Source organism: Ostrea edulis, chromosome 6, assembly GCF_947568905.1.
Source record: "Ostrea edulis chromosome 6, xbOstEdul1.1, whole genome shotgun sequence".
In the NCBI taxonomy this organism is placed as follows: domain Eukaryota; kingdom Metazoa; phylum Mollusca; class Bivalvia; order Ostreida; family Ostreidae; genus Ostrea; species Ostrea edulis.
Window position 1 is genome coordinate 68,660,477 of NC_079169.1, and position 26,212 is coordinate 68,686,688.

General features: G+C 36.3%; 1 protein-coding gene across 1 annotated transcript; it reads left to right on the top strand.

Annotated features, from left to right (window-relative positions):
* LOC125647797 (uncharacterized) lies at nt 1-25,701 on the top strand. Its single transcript, XM_048874610.2, has 17 exons — nt 1-107; nt 6,001-6,119; nt 9,065-9,271; nt 10,355-10,461; nt 11,145-11,253; nt 11,352-11,503; nt 12,129-12,251; nt 12,355-12,454; nt 13,898-14,067; nt 15,250-15,345; nt 17,242-17,310; nt 18,359-18,491; nt 22,941-23,050; nt 23,350-23,523; nt 24,512-24,758; nt 25,050-25,340; nt 25,483-25,701. Exons 2-17 carry the CDS (start codon nt 6,011-6,013, stop codon nt 25,632-25,634), a joined length of 2,349 nt encoding a protein of 782 aa, XP_048730567.2. The 5' UTR covers nt 1-107; nt 6,001-6,010; the 3' UTR covers nt 25,635-25,701.
* Nucleotides 25,702-26,212: the final 511 nt, after the last annotated feature.

A 26,212-nucleotide genomic window follows, 5' to 3' on the forward strand; every position in this document is an offset into this window, starting at 1 on the left:
AAACACTGACGGATAACAGTGACGGGGTATATGTGATGTCTGATAACTACGTCAGTGCACATCCTCTTATAGCAATAACTTAATATCCAGGAATCTACCCAACTTACGTAAGTATATTTCTTATGTGTACAGCTAATGCAGCTTGTAATGGATGGCCACGGTGACCCGTCCGTCGGAATTATCGGGGAAATGGGGGGGGGGGGGGGGGGTGAGATATGATTTCGTGTAGGGAAGATATCTCGGGTCACATGAGTCGGGCAATCGTTATTATGATTATAAACATATCTAGTATAATGAGATTATAAACATACCTAGTAATGAATTGATCGATAATGAAGAATATAAAATTCAATACATGTAAAGAAATCTTATCTAAACATAGAAAATGTAATGTGATGAATATATGTAATCTGATGAATACGAATTTATATATACACTGTACATATATATACATACATGGGGGACAGCATATCTGGGAAAAAATAAGTGATACCCAAACGCGAATCTATATTTTTATAAAGGGTTCATGACCTTTGATGGTACTTTTCCTACACCAGAGAGAGAGAGGGGGAGAGGGTATCGCACCCCCAACATTCCATAGAATAGACATTTGGGTGTTATAACCCCCTAAGCCCCTCTTGTTTTGCTGAATCTACTACTTAAGAAGAATCTTGAAAGGTCTAATAAAGGTATCATTGTATACTCGATTTGTCCCAGTGGAGAGTCTAGAGGGAGGTTACGGGAGTTACCCCCCCCCCCCCCCCCATCTGACTAAAATCAGATCCTATGATCCGATCACGTAGATCGCTATACTAGTATAGAGATCTACGTGAGCGGATCATAGGATCTGATTTTAATCAGATTGACCCCCTCTCTTTCTTAGGTTGGACATTTTAAACCAAAATAGTTCGTTTTTGACATTTTGAGATGTTCAACCCAGAAAAAGTACAAACGTGGGTCGCACCCCCACCCCTAAAGTTTTCTAGATAGTCTTCCTTTTCATGCATGTGAGATATGTCTTGCAGACCCCCCTGCTAGCTATTTTTTGTTTTAGTGTATGATACAGAGATGCACAAAATTGAAATGCTGGTCAAGTGGTCAAATATTGGCTAATTGGTTGAATTTCTGTTCAACTGAAGTCCTCGAAGATAATTTGCTGGTGATCTAATTGACGTATGACTCAACAATTTTTAAGGTTGAATGATACACCTGGTGATTTTTCCTGTACCAATTCCTCATATATTTATAGAAACTTCTGTAATAATACCAGATCACAAATATTTGTCGTTTATTTTTCACAATTTTTTATTCATTTTTTTTTAAAGAAAATTGAATTTCATCAATTTTCAACTGCATACTCCAGAAATCCTCACTTTGTCTTTCGAGATATTCCTTTTTACGGTATTTGAATTAAAATACAACAAAACAGTATTTTTAGTCATCATATTTTTTTTTATATATTTCAGGAAAAAAGGTTTTTTTTAAACATAAAAATTCAATTTCTTGAAAACTGGTGGTTAAATCTGTACCAACTCCTGTAAATACAAAATACACATGTACATACTAATGATATGAAAAGGTGAAAATGAAAAAAAGTTTTTATACAGCCATATATAAAAAAAACTTTATAAAAAATGTTGGTTTTGAAATTTATCTTTCCTAAAATAGCAAGATCCAAACAAACTGGTACTCTTTGTAAGAAAATCATACAATTGGCATATATTTTCGTCCAAAAGCCATAAAATCTTTCTCAGATAAGTGAGAAACGACAAAGGAAGAAAATATACAATGCTATTGTAAGAATAAACTTTTTGTACATAATTTAAGTGCACACCTGGATTAATTTATGCATATATTTGCATATGAGCAAAGCAGTAAAATAAAATGCATGTGCTGTTAAGGAGTACAATAGTGTCAACATAACAGGCTACAGCAGTAGGATACATATTTTTAAAAGAATTTGAGGAAATAGAAAAATATATGCAGGCAACAAATATTTAAAACAAAATAAAGCAAAGACTACTTAATGGAAACTTGGTGACTGCAATTTTCTATTTTACAGCATTACTTTTTACCTGATTTAGATGTTATGCCATTAACTTGAATAAAAATGGTCAGGACCAATGAAACAGGATGTATTTACATTTAGCACCCTAATCTGTCATGACATTCTCTCTTTTCTTTTAAAACATAAGCAGAATTGAAGTTTGTATACATGCATGTACAAAATATATCGTTCAAAATCAAAAACACTATTTCATATGCAAGTACTTTCAATGATAAGGATAAGGTGACAGATATACTTGTAGCATTAAATGTAATACTTTCCTTACACATGATACATGTATGTATATTTTAAAAATCTAATTAATGCAGTAATGATACTGATGGTGAAGTGGTGATAACCATTCGTGTACTGAGTATTCTATATATACAATAAAAGGTTTACTTGAAATACATGGCATTATAAAATCATGTGAACTTACCTTCGTGTCTTGAACGGTCGCGGTAGCTCAGTGATCGCTTCGTAACTTAAGAGGTCGTGTGTTCGGTCCCTGCTGATGTCATGGCCTCGTCAAACATAGATGTAAACTTTGGTTATTCGATCTATTACTCCTTCACCAAATACTCGGCATTTAGAAGTGAGAGTCACGGGTCTTTGGGATATACAGTAACCTTAAAACCCGAGGTCCTGTGTCACCTTCTTCTTCCAATAATCTACATACCACCTCTGGTGTATTGTCGAAGATGACTATTTACAAATGTCCATGGGAACCATCGTGCTAGCAAACTGTACAGTGAATATTTACATCAGGTGCAAGTGCGGTTAAAAGCCATAGCTGGTATGGTAGTATGTACAGCTAAAACATTATGGTATTATGGAAAGGCGGTCATCTGGAGGTTGTCTTTGAATCCATCCAGTGTGGAAGCGGTGACAGCTCTTGTTGGTAGGTCATTCCAAAGACGGATGGTAGATGGGAAGAATGACTGCTGGTGGCCCTTTGTCCTAGAGTAGGGTACGAGGAAACGGATGTCATGTCCACGGGTTGTTACTGTGGCCACTCTAGGAATGAGATGAGTTGTTGGTATCTCTATGAGTTGGTGTATGATCCTGTATAGCATGATGACTTTTGCTGTATGTCTTCGCTGTTGTAACGTATCCCATTGCAATCGTTCCATCATACTGGTCACACTACTGGTGGTTCTGTAGTCTCCAGTGACAAAACGTGCAGCTCTTCTTTGCACCATTTCTAGTCTGTTGATATTTGACTGTGTCACTGGGTCCCAGATCACTGATGCATATTCCATCACTGGTCTCACTAGGGTGGTGTAGCATTGCTTCTTGATCTTACTAGGACATGTGTTGATGTTTCTTCTAAGGAATGCATTGATGTTGTTTGACTTCTGAATTACTGTTCCTATGTGGGTGTTCCATGATAGGTTGTTGCTGATGTTAAGACCTATTTGTTTGTTTCGATGTTTTCTGCCACGCTCAACAATTTTTCAGTCATATGGTGGCGCCCAGTTTTTATTGGTGGAAGAGAGAACCCAGATACAATGTACCTGGGAAGAGATCACCGACCTTCCGAAAGTAAACTGGGAAACTTTCTCACTTACCGGCGCGAGCGGGATTGGAACCCGCGCCGACAGAGGTGAGAGGCCGTGTGATTTTGAGCGCAATGCTCTAACCACTCGGCCACGGAGGCCCCCTGATGTTAACACCTAAATACACTGTACTTTGTTAATTTTACTGTAGCTAGTAGTTTTCCATGGATGGTGTGGTCAGCAAGTGGCATCGGTGGCCGAGTGGTTAGGCCGTCAGACTCTCGACCGAAAGGTGGTGGGTTCGAGTCCTGGCCGCGGCAGGGCTGACGTTGTGTCCCTGGGAAACATGAATTTCCTCACTTCACCCAAGTGTAAAAGGAGTACCTGGGTATAGACGGTGAAAGATATTGTCAGAATGTTAGTGCTCTAGCGCTTGTAATGACAGCTTGCACTGTATGCTTTCTAGGAGGCTGAGAAAGTTCTAGATTGATATAAGGTCTGCCGGGGTAATAATGTATATTGATTATTGTAAAGCGCTTTGAGCAGCATACGTCGGAAAAGGCGCTATATAAAACCAATAATAATTATTATTATTATTTTCTCTTGTTGGTAACTCTCAGTATCTCACATTTGTCTGGATTGAATTGCATCAGCCAAGTGTCTTCCCAGTTTTGCAGATTGTCTAGATCTTCTTGGAGTAGTCTTGCATCCTTTGTTGTACTGATCTTTCTGTACAGTAGACAGTCGTCTGCAAATAATCTGGCTCTTGATGATACTAATTCAGGTAAGTCATTGATGTATATCAGGAAGAGTAGCGGCCCCATCACAGATTCTTGGGTTACGCCTGAGGTGACTTTAGATGTTTCTGACTTCTTCCCATCCAGAAGTACCTGTTGTGTTCTGCCTTGTAGGAAGCTGGTAATCCAATTAAGTGTGTTTCCTCGGATTCCGTAGTATTGGCATTTGTTGAGCGGGCGTTGGTGAGACACTTTATCAAATACTTTGGAGAAGTCTAGTAGGATGCAGTCCATTTTTTCTTCGGAGTTGAGTGCATCTGCTAGCTCTTGGATAGTGATGATTAGCTGTGACTGACATGATATCTTCTTTCTAAATCCGTGTTGGTACGTGGACAGAATGTTATTCTTTTCAAGGTGTGATATGATGTTACTGTGTATTATGTGCTCCATGAGTTTGCAACAAATTGAAGTCAACGAGACAGGGCGATAGTTGGAAGCCTTCCCTCTGTCTCCCTTGATGAATAAGGGTGTGATGTGTGTTTCTTTCCACTGTTCTGGTATTCTATCTTGATGTATTGAGGCGTCGAATATGGTAGTCAGGATAGGTGTAATTTCCTTTGATAGTTCTTTTAAAAGTCTGCCTGGAATGCAGTCTGGTCCAGTGGCTTTATGTGGGTTAATGTTCCGGAGCAGTTTGTAGACTCCTTCATGGTGTACTGAGATGTCTGGTACTTTGGGGTATGGACTATCTCCTTTGGTTGGTATATGGTCTTCATTCTCTGTTGTGAATACTGAGGTAAATTGGTCATTCAGTATGTTAGCTTTACTTCCGGTGTCACTGTGAAGTATACCTTCCTTCCGTAATGGTGCTACACCTGAAAATTCTGTGTGTCTACTCACGGGAGACGTTGGCATGATAAAGAAACTTAGCACTAGGCCTATGGTACTTCACGTTTTCCCTGCGCTTCAAACGGTATCGCTTTGTTTATGAACAAATTATTGTAGCGCTCGTATCTCCGTCAGATATCTCCCCTTCAATAAAGCGTTGAAAAGAACAAAACTAAATTTACCTTCATGAAAAGAAGAGTTCTATTTGCGGGTTCCTAAGCTATTTGTTACACGAGTAAATTAGTTTCTTACCGGAAGACAATGGAGTTTCATCGGAAATACCGCCATTATGATGATGGCTCATTCACCCCTTAAATAGAAAGAGAGAAAACGAAGAGACGGCAATATGATGAAACTAACACTTCAATGTTATATACATGTCCATAGCAACTATCAAAAACGTTTCTATAACTTAATATATGAGAAATTTTCTTTTTTACACGCACAATTCTTCTCGAGAACATTTGAGCAATTTTCAACTATTTGATATGCATGTAGTTTGTTTCTTGTGTGAATTTTACCAAACACACTTAACATCTGCTTTTCACTGTTTTCTTGAGGTAGAGAAGAAAAAAATGCTTTCTATATTTAGTACAAATACCATGTCTACTTCAAAGTCATATATACTAGAGAAAAAGTATTATACATTAGTTTTAAATAATTTTATCTTAAAATGAGATATACCAATTTCAAAAAAGTTTGATTATTTGGTCATTTGAAAAAAAAAAAGAGATATAAATACTAAAGCATATGATACATTTATATCAGTTTACTCCTAAAGACCGCAAGTTTTGTTTTAAAATTATATTTGTTTTGATTTCTGTTTCAGATGCTGCACAATGCGTCCCACGGGACCATCCATTTTGTATATTGTGTGTTCTTTCATTTTACCTGTCAGTGGTCAAATTTTTGACACAAGTATCTGTACCCCAACCTCAAATTACTCTGGTAAGCTTTAGGGGTTAGTTTGTCCTGTCTTGCTTCATTTATTGTGCGATATTTACTTTCCTAATATTTTTGCCTTCCATAACCTTTACCAGTTTTAATCATAGTCATTTCCTCATGAATTCGATGCAAGTGTGAACAATGAGCGTATGAATCTTGATAAATATAGTACGTCTATTCTAACAAATGAGAATCCCTACAGAAATGAAAGTAGATTGTAAATAAAAAAGACAATTATACGTGAGGCCATGAATTGCAATGATTTACGTCGGCACAATATTCGTGAAGCGCTATCGTTCAGTGCATGCTCCTCGTATATTTTCAACAAGAGGCCCATGGGCCACATCGCTCACCTGAGTCACCTTGGTCCATATCAGAAGACTTTCCATATATATTTGCATGTAAAACCGTAGTCCCTATGGCCCCAACCTACCCCTGGAAGCCATGGTTTTTGCAAACTTGAATCTACACTATATCAGAAAGCTTTCATGTAAATGTGAACTTCTTTGGCCCAATGGTTCTTGAGAAGAAGATTTTTAAAGATTTTTCCTATATATTTGTATATAAAACTTTGATCTCCCCTTGTGGCCCCATCCTACCCCCAGGGGCCATGATTTGAACAAACTTGAATCTGCACTATGTCAGAAAGCTTTCATGTAAATATCAGCTTTTCTGGCTCAGTGGTATTTGAAAAGAAGATTTTTAAAGATTTTCCTTATATATTTGTATGTAAAACTTTGATCCCCTACTGTGGCCCCATCCTACCACAGGGGACCATGATTTGAACAAACTTAACTCTGCACTATATTAGAAAGCATTCATATGAATATCAGCTTTTCTGGCTCAGTGGTTCTTGAGAAGAAGATTTTTAAAGATTTTTCCTATATATTTGTATGTAAAACTTTGATCCCCTATTGTGGCCCCATCCGACCCCCGGGGACCATGATTTTAACAATTTAGAATCTGCACTACCTAATAAAGCTTATCTATAAATTTCATCTTTTCTGGCCCAGTGGTTCTTGAGAAGAAGATTTTTTAATGACCGTTCTCTATTTTTACCTTTTCTTGATTATCTCCCCTTGGAAGGTGGCCTTGCCCTTTATTTTAACAATTTAGAATTCCCTTTCCTTAAGGATGCTTTGTGCCAACTTTGGCTGAAATTGGCCGAGTGGTTTTTGAGAAGAAGTAAAAAATGTTAAAAGTTTACAGACGGATGTCGGAATACGGGTGATCAGAAAAGCTCACTTGAGCTTTTAGCTCAGGTGAGCTAAAAATGAAATTCACAATTGGATTTATAATTCTACTATTTTTGACGGGTTTTATATAATAGCACTTTTTGGTGCTGGATTAAGAGCGTTATTATAAAGTTCTATGCCCTAGAGTGTTAAATTCATGCGCTAATTGCTGACGCCAAACAGTGAATTGGCTCTGATTGTACTACATTTTAAACACATTAAGATAAATATTCTGATATTATAGGGTTATTGAACTTATATAGGTGAATATTGGCACTCGTTGGCTGTCAAAATGCACGAGCTTGCGAGTGCATTTTGACAGCCAACGAGTGCCAATATTCACCTATATAAGTTCAATAACCCTTTTATTATATAGCTAAAGTATTTAGTTGTTAAATTATATCCCTTTTCACTCAAACTACTCCAAAATAGACGAGAATTCATCAATATTGGCATCTAATGTGAAGGTGTGCAATAACAGCATGCATTTCTTAACTGTTCAATATTTAACCCGTCATTAATGCATGAAGCACACTGATTTTGTAAATGGGGACATCATAATTCATATACAGTAAAACATTTTGCTAAAGTAAATATCAAATATCGGCTCTGTCAGATTCAGAGGACCGTCCCCTGCCATTTTGGCTTGTTTACGTCGTTAGGTGGCAGGGGACAGTTTCTTTGGTTTTGAAACATGTGGATAGGTGGTATACACCAAAGTCAGATTATGACAGACTAATGAAAAATCATATTTCCCTTTTATGTCAATACTTGTATTTCATATTAGTGTAATTAATAAATTATGACCCTAAATTACATGTCATCTATAAATACTGGTGCTGGTGCACAAAACATGCTCTGAGCAGGTTCCCCTTTTTTGCTTTGATTTTCACTCATTTGGGCTAATCCGCACCACCCCCACACCATCACAGTACCAAACATGGGGATTTAGACACTGTGCACAATCAAGAACCCTATCTGCCCTTCTCAAAAATCTACCTCTCATATGGGGCCATCCACCTTCCCTCACAGCTACAGACCTTTTGCTGGACCCTGCATGTTTTCACCGGAATTTCTTCAGCAACTGACCACTTGTCTTAGTTTCGTATTTGCACCCATCTACATGTATATGCTAGGAATCATGGTGACACCTACATGTTGTATATCAACATTTTTATTAAGCACTCAGCTACATTTGACATGCATCCTAAAATTATTGAATACATTTTTACACATGTAATATCACTTCAAATATGGGGTATTTCCATATTTTGAAAAAGTTGAGCGGGCCTATAGTGCGAAACTGTCCCCTACTACCTAGTGCGAAACTGTCCCCTGCTACCTTACGGTAACGTCAATATTGAACGCTCATACTCGGAATGTTTCGGGCGCGTACGATTTACGCAATGCAAAGTTAGCGTTCAATAAATTCTCAGGATATTGAATGCTAACATTCTCTAGATTTTACGCAGATTTTATAATAGACTATTTATAAGCTATATAATAAAGACATATATATATACGTGTATAGTGATTTCAGAAAGACAATTTTAGAATACCATGAAAGATTATCATTTATTATTGGTCACAGAAAGAATTAAAAGAAAATACTTATTTTAGAAATATGAAAACATGCAAATCAAGTATGAGTATTTTAGTATCACTATGTTAGTGTTATTTTCCGCATTCCATGGATGTGTTTTAACTCTGCAGACGCGTCTCCACTTCCGGCGTTGTCCGAGTCTTATTCTACCACAGTGGAATGGAAGTTACTGCACAATAACAGCACAGTCAGTATTGAGGAGTACGTCATAGGGATGGAAAAGCTGAGCAGCATACGGGTTACAAAGGAAGGCCACACATCCAAGATCATCTATGACGAGAACGCCCAACAATATACAGAGATTGATATTGTCAATAGTAAGATAATTCTTACTCATTATATACTTTGCATGTTTCCATGTGCGGTAAACTTCATTTTCGTGTCTCATTGTTAATGTGAGGGAGTTCCCTATAGATCTTTTAAACTATGCAATTCGCATGTTTTAATTTACACTCCAATTGACGGAACAACTTGAAAATAATATCCACCCAAAGGTAATAAACCGACCAAACCTACTAAATGAGGACGTCCTCACAATGTGTAGAAGAGAATACACACATATATTATTCTAAAGGCAAAAAAGTACTATGTTAGGTATAGCTATAGGGATATCTATAAAAGTTTATCTAATACTCTCTTTTGAATTATGAAAAAAAGGTTTTTGAGAGAGAATATTAGTAAGGACATGTCCTCACACCACTTGTCCTCACTAAGCTAATATTTTGTATCTACATATGAGGACGTAATTGTGAGGACATTTATTTGTCCTCATAGTGCAATTCTTGTCCTCACAACGTCTGTCCATTGGTTGAAATTTGTCCTCACTTAACACATTTTACTGGCTCTCTCTCTCTCTCTCTCTCTCTCTCTCTCTCTCTCTCTCTCTCAATTCGATACTTATTTTGCTATATAACTGTTTTACTTCTCGCCTATACTTAAGTCAAGGTTATGGATCACATGGGAACAAGGTTTTATTCTAGGCTTTAAAACGGATTTTTGTCAGAATTCAAAGAAATAGGGAGATGTGCATCAAATTTGCTTATACTGAGTATTTTTCTCTCTTCACTATTTCAAAACGTATATGTCAGAGAGCCATAGTTTTCTTTCCCGATATATATATCTTGCATCTAAAGTTGAAATGGTTCGAATCCTTGGAAATTTACATGAAAGCGTCCATTAAAATCTCATCCATTCACTCGTGATTGCTATCTTCTAATTAATGGCGAACAGTTATTGCGCATTATGGAGTACTATTCATCTTGTATGTATAACCAAGTCATGAACATGGCACATATCATAATATATTTTGATAGAAAATATATTTATAGGATGTGTCTCTGGTAATCTATTTCACAAATGGGAATGTTTAATTGGATAAGTGTTTTGTTATTACTTTTCAGATTTGTGCAATACACACAAATATGTTCTGGATGTGGTTTTATTTGGTGAAGAAATTTGGAAATCAACAACAAAACAGTTGTATCAAATCTTCAAACAATCTATTACTGTAAGTATGTTTTAATAATTTTGTTTTGGAAATTCCATTATCGGGGGCGGATCCAGAAATTGCGGTTACGGGGGCGCCACTTTATGAGGCAGGGGGTCTGGGGACCGCCTTGAGGCCCCCAGTGGGTCCAGGGCTAAACCCTGGTGGGGCCCAGGGGAAGCTCCTGGATTTTACCGAATTTAAAGGGCTCGAAATAATTTTATGTCTTGTATTTAGTCATTTGTACTATTTTCTATCATTTTTAATAAGGTGAAATTAATAAAATGACGCAAAATTTAAGGGTTTTTGGAAAAAAATTAAGTTCTCCCAATAAAGTAATTCAAGGAATCACAAGATTTTGTCATTTATTTCTCCGAAAATTTTAAGGGGGGGGGGGCGCCGGCTGCGCCCCCCCCCCCCCCCCCCTCTTAAATCCGCCACTGATTATTTAACTAGAGCGTTCGAAGATCACAACACCCTATGGAGGCTTTCTGATATTTCTTTTTGCGGCTGTTCGCATGTAGTCGATCCTAAAAATCAACTTTTGCCAGTCACACACATATTATGATCTCTTTAGCCCAGCCCCCCCCCCCCCCCCCCCCCCCCCCCCCCCCCCCCCGCGCCACGACCCCTTTAGAGAGGTAATACGGATCATCCGCATCAGATGTCGGGAGGAATTAAATCGTATTTTATCTACACTACAGGAATATGGTGGGACCCAGATAATTCGTTCTACCGTCGTCCAGAGATGGTCCACCTGTGTCTTCCTGCTGGAATACAACGTCACTCTAGCCGCTACCTTCTTTTTTGCTGGTCAGTGTCCAAAAGGATATGTACAACACATTCAAATTCAGTGCGTCATTTTCATCTCTCTACTTTAATCTTTAATTTCGTTTAAAATTCTTTTTCAGCTGACGGATGGCCGATGCCGTTTGCGGCACCAAACGCCATGGTTCCAGTGCGCTTAGAACTCCGAGGCTCTGTCAACGGTATGGGATTTCACGCCGTGGGAGATTATGTCAACTTCCTTCCGTCCCCACCAGCGAATTTAGACAGCGTCCAGGTACGTTATATCTGTGTCAGCTCATTCGGCCCCTATCCCCACAAATTGCGTTTTCCCCTCGCCCCATCGTAGACAGGGTCCAATTACGTTATACAAATATGTGTGAGCTCATTCGGTGGCCCACCAAATCCTTCGACAGCCTTCCGGTTTGTTATATCTGTGTGAGCCCATTCGTTCCCCACCCCCTGATTTAGGCCATATTACATGTAACGTGGTACATGTGGGACCCATAAAGTTTCAGCTTTCCATCAACCTTTTGACCTCTAACAATCCGATAACTATAGAAACTCCTGATTATTGCAAACTGTTATGTAGGAGTGTTAGACATTTACAGATTGTAAGGCCATTCTTGCCACACTGATTTTGACTACAGATAACTCCGTTTACCTGATTAGGATATAGGGCTCACGGCGGGTGTGACCTGCCGACAGGGGATGCTTACTCCTCCTAGGCACCTGATCCCACTTCTGGTGTGTCCAGAGGTCCGTATTTGTCCAACTATCTATTTTGTACCTGAGTTATGAGATTGATCACTGTTCGTTATCTTCACCTTTCTTACCGTAGTAAATGTCACAATGTAAGTTTGGATTTTTCTATTGGTAAACATTTCCTATGTCCGTTGTAGACAGAGCCGGGCATGTTCTGTCCCGGAAAAGACATTGGGAAAATCATCCTGTCGGTTCCCAGCGATTTCTCAACAGTCATTGAACGGGTCAACACTCACGATAAGCAAGTGACGTATGACACGGTAGGTGTTTCTCTGTAGCCTTTAACATATTTCTTACTCGCAGTTAATGACAATGATGACGTTAATGACGATGATAACGAAATGTTCTCTTTGATTTGCATAGATATGGTTTGATTCCCGGAGGAAGTTTGTTCGTTATGAAACAAAGTCTGCTAGCGGTGAAGACGTGGATCCAAATGCGATTGTGTTCGATTTCCATAACGGTATTGATATACAATCAGTTAAAAACATGTCATTGTTACATTTAAAGTAAGACTATTATCTACTTTTCTGGGGGGTTTTCTTATTTTTTTTTTTTCTAAACTGGATTTTAATATCAACAAACGAAGAAAACATATTTTATACGCTCGTCTTTAGACGGGACGTATTATGGTACAGCGATGTCTGTACGTCCGTCCGTCTGTCTGTCTGTCTGTCTGTCCGTCCGTCCGTTCGGGGTTTTCTCTTTATAATTTCATTTCCCTTTCACATATCATGCTGAAACTTGCTGTGTAGCTTCTTTGTGGGTCACTCTAGATCATACTGCAATTTTGATCCATTTCGACCTTTTTTCCAGGAGTTTTGCCCCTTTATTTGGAAATAATTATTATATGGAGGGTACATAATTTCTTCCGCCCTACTCCTCCCACAGTTTTCAAGTGAGAGCCTTCTTATTTTGTGGAGTGTTTGTATGGGTATTGAAGATGTGCATGTGGGGTGGATTTTGATTTTCCACAATTTTTGAGAAAATTACAGGTTGTTGAACTTAGTCTCTTTGGAAATTAATATTCTATGGAGGTTACATAATTTGTCCGTCCTACTCCTCCCACAGTTTTCAAGTGAGGACCATCTTATTTTGTGGAGTGTTTGTATGGGTATTGAAGATGTGCATGTGGGATGGATTTTGATTTTCTACAATTTTTGAGAAAATTACAGGTTGTTGAACTTAGTCTATTTGGAAATTAATATTCTATGGAGGGTACATAATTTGTCCGCCCAACTCCTCCCACAGTTTTCAAGTGAGGACCATCTTATTTTGTGGAGTGTTTGTATGGGTATTGAAGATGTGAATCTGGGGAAGGATTTTGATTTTCTTCCATTTTTGAAAAAATTAAAGGTTGAACTTGGTCCATTTTGAGGAAATCTCGAATTTTAAACTAAGACCCTTTGTTCATATGAAAGTTTGTCACAGCCTCATGATGGCTGATACTACCTGAAGCAAAGCTATGCAAATTATAGCACAAGAAAAACACCCTATGTAAGCATTTCACGGGCGTATTATGTACCGTTTGCGGTACTCTTGTTAAAAATATTCATATTGATCAATTTATTCAGCATTAAGCCTTTGCTAATTTCATCGTACGTGTACAACGTATTATATTTCTCAATATAGGAATTGTAAGTGACCTTTCAAATTGACATAAAAGTATCCATTCAGATATACTAGATGTACTACAAATATGAATATAAGAAATAAATTTCTAGCTTGTTGATATCACGGGGAATATTAAACAATGGAAGCTTGGCCTAATTTCTGCAATATCGGCAATACCGTTTTCCTTCATTCATACGCCCCTATCATACAAATAAATTAATTCACCATTTATTCCATAAATGATCTCATGAAAAATAAAAAGCAAAACAGGTTCTGTTTATGTCTGCTTTAGGTGTCCGATACTCGATGGACCGGTACACAACCTTGTGCAATCCCACCACGATCATTGAGAGGGGGGATAAGTTTGTTGACCAGACCGCAGTGCCTTCAACTCGGATACAGATGCAGAGTTCCCTAGATTTCTTCAAGATGAGGAACGCAACCATCCAGTATGTTGGAAAGGCAAGAACCACTCACTCCATGGCTTGATTCAACTGTTTCACGGATCTTTGGTTTATGGTTAAAACTAAATGTTTCGTGACGTAATCCAACTACAGTTGAAATTCGATATCTCTAACATCGATATCTCGACTAATATGGATATGTCAACTGACACGAAAGTCTCAACTACATTTTAGATAAATGCAATTTAAACCCAATCTCTCAAACCCTCAGATATCTCGGAAGTTTTTTTCTCGGCTCCATCGAGTTTAAGATAGCTAAGTTTGACTGTATTATAATTTCTAAACGCTTTAGTACTCAATTCTACTGGCATCTTTTATTCGTGGTTCAGACTAAATAATCCAGTGCTTATTCAACTGTAATGATATGTTCATGGTTAAAACTACATTTTGTAAATGCTTAAGGGCTTAATTTAGCTCTCCTTTAATTTGTTCATGATTAGTGCTAAACGCTTTTGGCCTTAATTTAAATATTGTATAATTATTATTTTTTTTATTAATTATAACCAGTTCAGGGCTAAACCCATGGCCAACTGTTATAATTAGTTCATGATTAAGATTAAACGCTGAAAAAATCTCTAAATTTAGATTTATTACTCCTCTTGTATTCTGATTTCACGTCTCCATGTGAGTGAAAAATTCTCGAGAGGGGCGTTCAACAATATACAATCAATAGATATAATTGAATGCATGCTTTGTTCTCAATAGCCAATTAAAATGGGAGAGAAAAAAAAACAATATGCGCATTATGATAAAGAATCATAATGATATTTTATAATATTACTCGAGGGCAGATCACTCTAAGCACAAAATGCATTGAAACATTATTTATTTATTTTTTATTATTTATTATTATACAAAATTTATAAAGCGCTAAATATACATGTAATATAAAATTACTCTAAAGCGCTGTACATAAAACAATTATGGACATCAGAGCATACAAATTACTTAATAAATACTAGAGCTTAAAAATGCAAGTTAAAAAAACGCTTAAGACTATACATATAACGTTAAAAGGACTAGTAATGTTCACATGTAAAATTGCTGTGCTGTCCATTGTAATAAGGTCAATTTAAAAATGAGCAACTTTAAATAAATAAATTTAATTATTCCATCATACTCCTTTGTTACTATTCAACAAACTTACTATAATTTTAACGCTCCGTCTAATCACTTTCAGAGATACACACGGAGGATATTCTGCGATGTTTGGGTCGGGCTGTACTATGATTTAAACATTGGTCAGAACCAGACTGTTGAATGGTATTTTCTGGGGGTAAGTATGAACAAGTATTCCATTACTTAACAGCTTGGATTAAATAATTTGTTTTTCTATAGGAAATAAGAATGAATATAATCGTACATATTAGGCCTAAGTTAAGATATTGTTTGTTTCCCACCTGCGACTTTTTATTGTATGTAATTGTATTAACTAATAAGTAAGGTAGAATGTCCTAAAACTTGTGTCACATGACCAAGACATGTTTGTATGAGATGGACCTAATGGCCCCCTAAAACGACTGTCAATTGTTTTAAATAAATGTTTACTTAATTTTGAATGGATGTACATTTTATTTATAGACAAAGGCTGACCATATCAAAATGAATCCATTTTCCTTTCCACACACATAGAGCGTATTGAAGAACATGGTTTATGCATTGTCACGACGTGTACATTGTATACAAATCTCAAACTTAAGAAAGTTATAGAAAAATTATGCTCTCCAAATGCACTGTACGTTTTTAACGCAAAATGAGTATTGAATGACATTTTCATTGAAAATAAAAACAAAATGACCACCGGCGGCAGTACTCCCATCGGTGAATATTGGCGCGACTTGTAAATTTTTGTGCAGGTACACACCAATTGATGCAAGTTCAATAACTCCTTTATCATATAGCTAAAACATACAATAACTCCATTATCATATAGCTAAAACATTTTCAGTTGTTTTATGATAATGATATGCTCATTTTCTCGTAAAGTTAATAAAACTGAAGCATTGTGGGCACTAATAGAAAAGCTACGCACGTTTTTAACTTTCATCTAACATCATCAAACAATGTTCTTTTTTCTTGTTCTTCACAGTAAATCAGGGTTGAATTATTATATGGGTTACCTATACTTAATAGATAAAACAAAGAAAACCGGCTGATGTACATGTACATGTACCAAACGGTAGCTGGTCCGCCATCTTTGTTTACGGCTAAGCGCAGTATCCTAAATTTGCGCGGAACTTTTTGGCGCGGATTCTACAATTTTACAGATAGTTGGTGTTCAATATTCTTTACACTTTGGAACACCTTATTACCAACAAATTAAAAGTTATAAAATAAAATGTTTCGTAGCTTCGAAATACATCAATTTGATGAAATAAACTCGAAAGTGAAGTTTGAGCAAAGGTATCTTAAAGCTGTACGACCCGATGTTCATGTATTATTTTTGTACATAATTACTTTAAAGCAGATTAATTACTTTATAAAGTTATTAACTTTCCCTTAATTACATGCTTGAAAACATCTGCATGTAAAAGAAAACAGTGCGAATATTGTTTAGAAAGTAAATATAGTGGCTACATATATAAATCATCCCATAATAGACCCACGCGCGTCAGGGGAATCCCAACATGATGTATTAACTCATACGCAAATGTCTAGTTTTAAGGCTGAAAGAGCGTAAAACAACGAATTACTAAGAGGAATTTGATATTTTTATTTCTATTAAACTTATGGTACGGTACTGTTATAACAACACACAGCTTTACACAGATAAGACCACCGATGATCTGAAAGTTTGAACTGGTCACGTGACTATCACTTGAAATGGCAGAGTGACGCGGTTATTTGTAAACATCGATTTAAAATTTGGGTTAAAACAGGTGAAATAATTTATGATATGTCATACAGTCTCATAACTACATACGTGTGATGATTTAATAGCGTTTTTACGAGATGGAAAAAAATATTGTAATTCGGACCATACAGCTTTAAATGTTGATATCACATTATTTTTTAAAGGGAGGGTTAGGCCCTCGCCATGAAAATATTACAAGATCCACATCTCGCGATAAAATCGGTAAATTATAAAACCGCTTATAAAACCTGATCAGTAATGATGTCAGAATGCACTTAAGATTAGTAGAAGGTATATAGATTTTTATTGTCTTTACAGGAGGGCTGGCAGGAGGGGATCGGTACATCTATCACCCCTGGGAGTCTGGTCAGGTTTGACGTATGGGCGGTGAGTGCAATTTGATGTTCCTTTGGTGGTGGACTGATCCACACCATTTTTGTTTAATATTTTTATGTGCTCAAATAATGATAGATAGTTTATTCAGAGACTAGTCATACAGATTCACACGGCGTGCTGGTTTTGACTACGGATTACCCCGTTTACCAGATCAAGCTAAAGGGCTCACGGTGGGTGTGACCGATCGACAGGGGATACTTACTCCTCCTAGGCACCTGATCCCACCTCTGGTCCGTGTTTGCCCAACTCTCTATTTTGCATTGCTTATATGAGTTATGAGATCGACCACTGTTCGTTGTCCTCACCTTTCATACATATTGTAGATAGATGTCAAATGTTTACTTACTACCGGTCGCGGTAGCTCAGTCGTAGCGCGTTCGCTTTGTAAGTAAGGGTTAATGTACGAGTATCGCTCCATTGCTTTTAAGGAATGGAGTGATACGAGTACATTGACCCACTTAAAATCCACTGTAAACATTAATAAAAACTAAATTTTAATTTAATTTTAATCATGTCTTACGTTTTTCATTCTTTTGTTGCATGCAATTATATCTACTTGTATAAAGGTTGACCTACTTTCCGAACTCTCCATTCCTGAAAAATAATGGAGTGTTCAAACCAAAGAATGACGTTATAGGTGGATTTTAATCTGGAGGTCGTGAGTGAACCGCGTCAAATCTAAGACGTTAAAGTAGGTAGTGATTGCTCCTTCGCCAAACGCTCGGCATTTAAAAGTAAGAATCACGAGTCTTTCAGGTATGACCTTAAAAACAGGTCCCGTATCGCGGCAGGCGTTGGCACAATAAAGAACCCTCACTGCTACGGCCTTGAGTGCTAAACATAGGTCTAAATTTGTAGTACTTCACATACAGCTGGTGACGTCTCAATATGAGTGAAAAATTCTGGACGGGACGTAAAACAATCAATCAATCAATTAAAATGTTTACTAACTCTATTTCAGGAATGAAGGTAGACATCTAATGATATCATTAATAATTTTAAATTCATGACTATGAATTACTTTCTTTGGTACTGACAGGCCAATTCAGACTTCCCCATCATCCACAACGTTCTCAAGTTAGACCCTTCCACTCCCTATCTCACTTCCTTCGACATCGGACCTTGTTTTACCGGAAGTCTGAAAAGACAGAATTTTGTTATCAAATTTACAGGTATGTCACTTTGGATAGAATAACAATTTAAAAGACAGAATTATGTTATCAAATTTATAAGTATGCAAATTTTCCAAAAAGAATTGCTTGTCTGTCAATTTGCTAATAAGAATGTACACAAGGTGGAAAATTTGATAATTCTGATGATAAAGCAATATATTTATATTAGTAAATTCTCAAGTATAAGCAAATTAAGTATAGATGCATCCAAAAAAATTATCATTGATATAATTACAGTTGAAAAACTTTTGTTGTTGAAAAACTGCAGGTATAGGGAGTTTGAGAGATACTGGCAAAATATTTATGATCAATTATGATTGTATTAAAAAGTTGTTGTTTTTGGTTTTTTTTTTTTTTTTTTTTTTTTTTAACTTAAGATTGTGTTCCATGCCCCCTTTGTTTTATATGTTTTCTTTCTTTCTCTCTCTCTCTTTCTCCTTCTTTATATTTATGAAAATGTCTTTTGCATATGAATATTGATGATATTATTGTGTAGTTTAAATTACATATATGTATATAATGTAAAAGTCAAATAAAAAATCAAACAATAAAAAAAAAATTTATAAGTATGCCATTATGGATAAAATAATAGTTCATAAAGTGTCGGAATGACGTAATTGTTTTAGTTTGTCCTTTGCTGAATTAGAATGAATCAAAGTACCGAAAGAGGGAGTCAAATTATTCAATGCATAACTTTCAGGAATGGTGCAGTTATGCTAATATGACAATTCATATGAAAACTCTCCAGACAAATACTTTAATCAGACATAGGTCTTGAATTGCAGATTTACGTACAACTTCCTATTCGTGTTTTTGAGATAAGAAAAGAAGTGTTCAAAATCGAAATTTTCTTGAAGTCTGTTCCTTTTTTATGGTTTTGAGGCCAAACAAACATCTAAAGGAATGCTTGTATTGTGACCTCCTAGTCTTGTGGCCAGTTTTGTTTAATCAATATGATCCAGAACTCGATATTCTTGGTTATCATTTCGCCGAGATAGTTCCTTCCTTATTAAACCTCAATATTCTTGGTTTGTATCTTATAGTGAGGGTCACCATTTTAACTTGTGCACTTAGCTCTTCAGCTATTCATAGCTAAATCAGGTGCTGAACTCCTGTGAAAAAGCATGAATGCTAAAATAAAGTGAATGAAAAGAAATATAGATAAAGGTATGGAACAAAGTATAATATGTCAACAGAACAGAAAGATAACATATGATAGGTTGACATATGACAGATAATAGCTTAATTTTTTTCTATGAACCAACATAATGAAACCAAATGGTAAAGATAAAATTGATAATGGCATACTTTAGAATTGCACAATACAACCTGTCAATAACACAAGAAAGGTTAAAATCAAATGGATATGTAAACACTCCAATTCTTTCTTTAGTAAAGAAAAGTTTCTAAACTATTAAAACTGTAAACAAGAACATGTAAATTGTAAACGTTGTAACAAAATTGGTAACATAGTAATTACAATCTTTTTTTACACACATTTGGGCTAGAGGTTTCCTATGCAATGAAAAATATTTACATGTTACAGTCCAACATAAATAAACAAGTCCACAAGCCAGACAACTGTCTTCTCAAGTGAAACATTATAACATGAAGTGCTGCAAATTCAGGCATTTTAGAATATTATGCATATACATATGTACCAGTATCTGGACAATTAACAATTGTAAAAGCATTATTGTTGAATAGTAATAACATCGATACAGAACAGTGAACTATGATTGTGTAAAGAATATAATACTGTTGCAATGTGAGATTTTGAGTTAATAATAAGACTGATGCCTAGTCAGGGTTAAATAAATTGCAATGCTGGGTTTCCATCGCTATTTTCAGTATCACAGAAAAGGTTATAATGAGATGGACATGTAAACACTCCAAACTTGTATAAAACAAGATGTGTTTGTGAAACATTAAATGCCCCTGATAATGGCCAATTCGGAAGATGGCCAAGGTCACAAAGACAAATATCTTGGTACCAGTAGAAAAATCTTGGCACAGGAAATGCTCAAGTGCAATATGAAAACTCTAATAATTACCATTTAGAAGTTATGACCAGTCACCAATGTCAATTTTTTTAAGTAGGTCAAATGTCCAGGTCAAAAGGTTTAGTACAAACGGAAAGGTATTGTCACAAGGAATACTCATGTGAAATATCAAAGCTCTATCACTTACTGTTTAAAAGTTATTAGCAAGGTTAGAATTTTCAAAAAGTAGGTCAAACTCCAAGGTCAAGGTGACTGGATCAAAGATGTTGGTACCCACAAAAAGGTATTGTCACAACAAATACTCATATGAAATATCAAAGCTCTAGCTCTTACTGTTCAAAGGTTATTGGCAAGGTTAAGTTTTTAAAAAGTAGGTCAAACTCAAGATGGAGGTCACAGGGTCCAAAATGTCGATACCCACGGAAAGCTCTTGTCATAAGGAATACTCATGTGAAATATCAAAGCTCTATCACTTACTGTTCAAAAGTTATTAGCAAGGTTAAAGTTTCAGACAGAATTACAGAATGGTTGAATTACAGAATGACAGACAGGACAAAAACAATACCCTCCCCCCTGATCTTTGATCTCGGGGGGCTTAAAAATAGTTTCTAAACTACTAGAACTGTAAATATGTACATGTAAACTGTAAATATTTTTTAACAAATTATTTACATAATTTAAAACGTTTTGACACACATTAGGACTAGAAGTTCCTGTGCAATGAAAGATATATACATGTGATAGTCAATCATAAATATACAAGTCCACAAGCCAGATATCTTTTTTAAAATAATATAATATAAAGAGCTGTAAATTATATAATTTCAAAATATTATTCATCAAAGATGCGTATGGCCGAGTTGCAGTTTGGAAAATTATGCACGCTTGTATTCACGAAGTAAAAACATGCAAGTATTTTATATAGTTTATAAGTATGAAGCTTTGAATGGCCGCAATATGTATTTAGTGTGATAATGACCTTGACCTTTGTCCTTTCGATTTCAAAAGCATCATGAAACTTGAATGTCATCAGGATTTAAAGTCTGATAAACATGCACCAGCAAGTACATGTTTTAAAAGTTAGAGGCAAGCTCAAATCTACAGTATATAGTGAAAAAGAGACTTTGACCTTTTGACCTAAAAATAAATAAAAAAAACGTCCACAAGAACTCGCCTGTACAGTTTTCGGTGGGGGGGGGGGTAATATTGTTGGCTTGCATTAAAACTATTTTTTTGCGTGCATAGAAAAAATAACACGACAAACTCCGGATACATTCGCATATTCTCGGTTTCTTCCGTAAAAAAGGTCGGATGTAAACAAAGTAAGAATATTTGCTAATGAAAACAACCATAATTTCTGTTTGAAAGATAATTCATATTCATCTAATAAATCAATGAAAAATAAAAAGATTGGTTTTTTTTTCTTCAAAATATTGATCTTATATTTTTCAAATCTGTATACAAAATGATCAGCGCAATTTATGCACTCTTTTCATGTGTTCTCGGCACGGCTTCCGTTTTGAGGTCTCGACTGACAGTAAACTAATAGATACATGATAATTTGGATTCTGTTTGTAATTCAAGTCTTGGGTAGGCCTTATTGATAAATGATGGGAATATAATATATATGTATTGTTGTCCGACGTTTGTTAAGAAACATGACGTAGTGCATGGAACTTCTTCATCAGATGGTGAATCGTAATTGTGGAATGAATGGGGATATAAACAAGTTAATGAGAATGGAAATTAGCCTTGAGATACTGAAGTCAACTTTGAGATACTGAAGTTCACCTTGAGATACTGAAATTGACATTGTGATACTGAAGTTGATCTGTAAATACTGAAGTTGACCTATTGATACTAAAGTTAACCTAGAGATACTGAAGTTGACCTGGAGATACTGAAGTTGACCTTGAAATACTGAAATTAACCTAGAGATACTGAAGTTGACCTAGTGATAATGAAGTTGACCTAGTGAGTCTGAAATTGACCTAGAGATACTGAAGTTGACCTAGAGATACTGAAATTGACCTGGAGATACTGAAGTTAACCTAGAGATACTGAAGTTGACCTAGTGATAATGAAGTTGACCTAGTGAGTCTGAAATTGACCTAGAGATACTGAAGTTGACCTAGAGATGCTGAAATTGACCTGGAGATACTGAAGTTAACCTAGAGATACTGAAGTTAACCTAGAGATACTGAAGTTGACCTATAGATACTGAAGTTGACCTAGTGATACTGAAGTTGACCTTGAAATACTAAAATTAACCAAGAGATACTGAAGTTGACCTAGTGATAATGAAGTTGACCTAGTGAGTCTGAAATTGACCTTGAGATACTGAAGTTGGCCTTGAGAAACATCTACTATGAGTGGCCATATATTACTGTAAAGACTTTTATCATATGACTTTTTAAAGTATGAATTATAATTTTTAACTCTACAGCCAATGGATTGGACCTGACCCAAATTAGTCTGAACTATATCCAGGACCAGATTCAGGAAATACTGACCACCCAGGCGCAGTTAGACAATCTGAGATTTAGCCATGTCGCGGTAATACACTTTGATTGAAAGCCACTTTTCTACAGTTAATATAGTAATGTATGTGGATGATGTAAGTAAACAAATAGTCCACGCCATCCTATGTTATCCTAGTACATGTGACTAACTCTCGAGTAAAAGACGGGGTTAAAGGGTGTTGTTGTTGGTGTAGGAGGGGGGATATTTCTTGATTTTGCTGTAGAATTTTATGATATTGTTAATGTTTATAAAGGCAGAAAGATGAAATCGTTGTCGAATCATTAACAACACAAATTCAGATTGTTGATATTGTCCTTTCTCCTTCCCATTAGTTTGATAATTACGGATTCAATGAGTGGTACTTCAGTGGCGTTTTGTTGGATAAGTCACCGGTGGACAACTTCAATGTTTACCCACCAGTTCTGATGAAGGAACCGCTAAGTAGCGCCTTCGACTTCCTGCGGGGTTTTGTGGAAACACCATGGGTGTACAACATTTCACAGCCGGTACGTTCATTTCTTACAACATGGGTATACAACTTCTATAATCAACTCCGACAGATTGGATGATTTTTATGTTTTAAAAAGATATATACTCGACAGGTATTTGGTCTATGAGGCGTTATTGCGGTATTTACTAACACTGAGTGATGTCACATATATTCGAATTTATATAAGTATGTTAAATTATCTCTTAACCTGGATATCACTTCACTATAATGAATGCCAAACGGCACCTCATACTAGCCCGTGCCTCGTCATCAATAAAATTACTGTCGTATCATATAATTCATACAACGGTCGGATACAATGTTATTACACGGTATAGTTGAAAGGTCGACATACACCACGTGACTAAACACATTCATACTATCTTTCACACTCGTATTCGATTGGCTATCCGCGCCAATAGTATTTAGAAATAGCGCTCGCTGCAATAATGTGACATTGAAATACCCACATTTTAATCAGCAGCAATAATTTGCAAGACATAATCTATATATTGAGTATAAAGTACATGTAATAAGAGCATGTCTCTTCATATAGGGAACGCTGTGGACCAGTAACAATTATTTGCTAAAGTTTTGATGTTAATATTTGTGTAATGAGGACAATGGCCGGATATTTTACCATGAAAGTAGCTCATTACACCAAGTCCTCTACTCTTTACGACACACGTCACAAGATGGCGATTTAAATATTTTGTGAAATTATTTGTATCGATCGATTTGTTTGTTTACACTCGTAATTCAGTGGATAACGTGTTGTGTCACTGACCCGCAGATCCCGAGTTCCAATCCGCCAGTCTTTTGTTCATATTTATTGAAATATTTTTTTGGGAAAATCATTATCTTTTATCCAAATAGCATATTTTCTGCTTTTTTAACAAATGTACTTCTTACATATCATCATATTTTCATGATTTAATAATTTCGTATTGATTAAAGGTGTAGCAAGCCACATTATTTAACTGAGAGACGTCTTTCTTCCACAGAAATTGCAGTTGGTCGCCATTGGGATCCAGCCGCTGTATTACCCAAATGATTTTACGACAACCACAACCCTACCCACAACGACCGGAACCTACCAGGTGCCAACATTGCCAGTCCACACCACAGGGACAACATCCATGCCAACACCCGCCCCTCCTCCCACGGGGACAACACAGACAACTAAAGCCAACGCAACACCCGCCCCTCCTCCCACGGGGACAACACAGACAACTAAAGCCAACCCAACAAGTAACACATGCAGTCCGAGTACTCAATGTTTCTATAATTAGATTTTTACAATGAGTTTACTAGTTATTTAGTTACCTATGTTAGCTTTTTTATTGCAATTTTTTGGCTGTAAAGTACTTATTCTATGAAATCGTATACCTATCATATATATTTTTAAAAGAGCTCTTTTAATGATAGAACTTACATAAAATGTATGCAACAAGTGCATAAATAAATGATTAACTTACATGTGATATATTCCACAATTTCATAACTGCATATTCAACTTGCAATAAATAACGTCTTCAACAGGTCCATGCACACCATGTTCAAAAGTAACATGTCCCACACGAAAGACATGCCCAAAGGTCACGTGTCCTCTAGTGACATCTCCACCGACATCCACACCGTGTTCAGCATGCCCAACGTGTCCAAAGGTCCAGTGCCCTATAACCACTACACCAAGACCAATGGCGTGTCCGAAAATCACGTGCCCTGTAACGCCATCAAAAATAGTGACGTCAGCACCTAGCACTACTCTAAATATTGGCGTGAATAATCCTGCTGCACAGTCCCAAACGTCAACCAAGGGTGTTTCTTCGGGTAAGAACTGTAGATGTAACACGACCTCTACAAAATTAATTAATGCAAATTTTAGTTACTGACTGTTGAAAGACGTCATTTATTTCCTGCCGTTTAATAATTATTTATGATGAAATTGTATCCCTATTGTTTTTTCCTGCAGGTGGCGCGGTGGGCATCGCATTTGCTTGCTTGATAATTGGATTTTTAATTGGCGCTGTTGTGGTGTATGCCTTTCAGAAAAAATTTCCAAACATTTTTAAATTTTCAGACAGCTCATATATAAATCCAGTGTATGACAGTGAGAAATATTGACATGTTTCATTCTTTTGTTTTGTTGTGTTTTTAATTTATACAAGTAAAAATTATACAAAATAATAAATGGTTGTTATTTATACATTTATTTACAGGATACATGGCACTTTTAATGCATGTAAATATCTCCAAAAATAAAAATACCGTATAGCGGGGTTTTTTTCCGCGGGTCTAAAATTTGGCGATTTGATTGCTCAAAGGTATGCTAATAATTTTAGCGGAATAAATCTTGGCGGACAAGGAAAGAGTTTTCTCTCGTGCAAATATTGAATTCGCATTTGGATACATATTTGGCGAATGAAATTTTAGCGGAAAGCTATGTAACCGCTAAAATGAGCCAAATTTATCACCCCGCGGAAAAAAGCCGCTATACGATATTGCAGTATCCATTTAAAGAGTAACATAATCGATGATCGAAAAGGGGTTTAATATCAACATAGATCACACATTTACATCCTGATCAGCGCTCATACACCCCCAGAAAAACAATCGCTGTAGATAATAACATGTATTAGCACTCCATTATTCTGGTATAAGTTGTAGCATTACTAAATCTTCTGAAGGGAGACAGTAGTGAT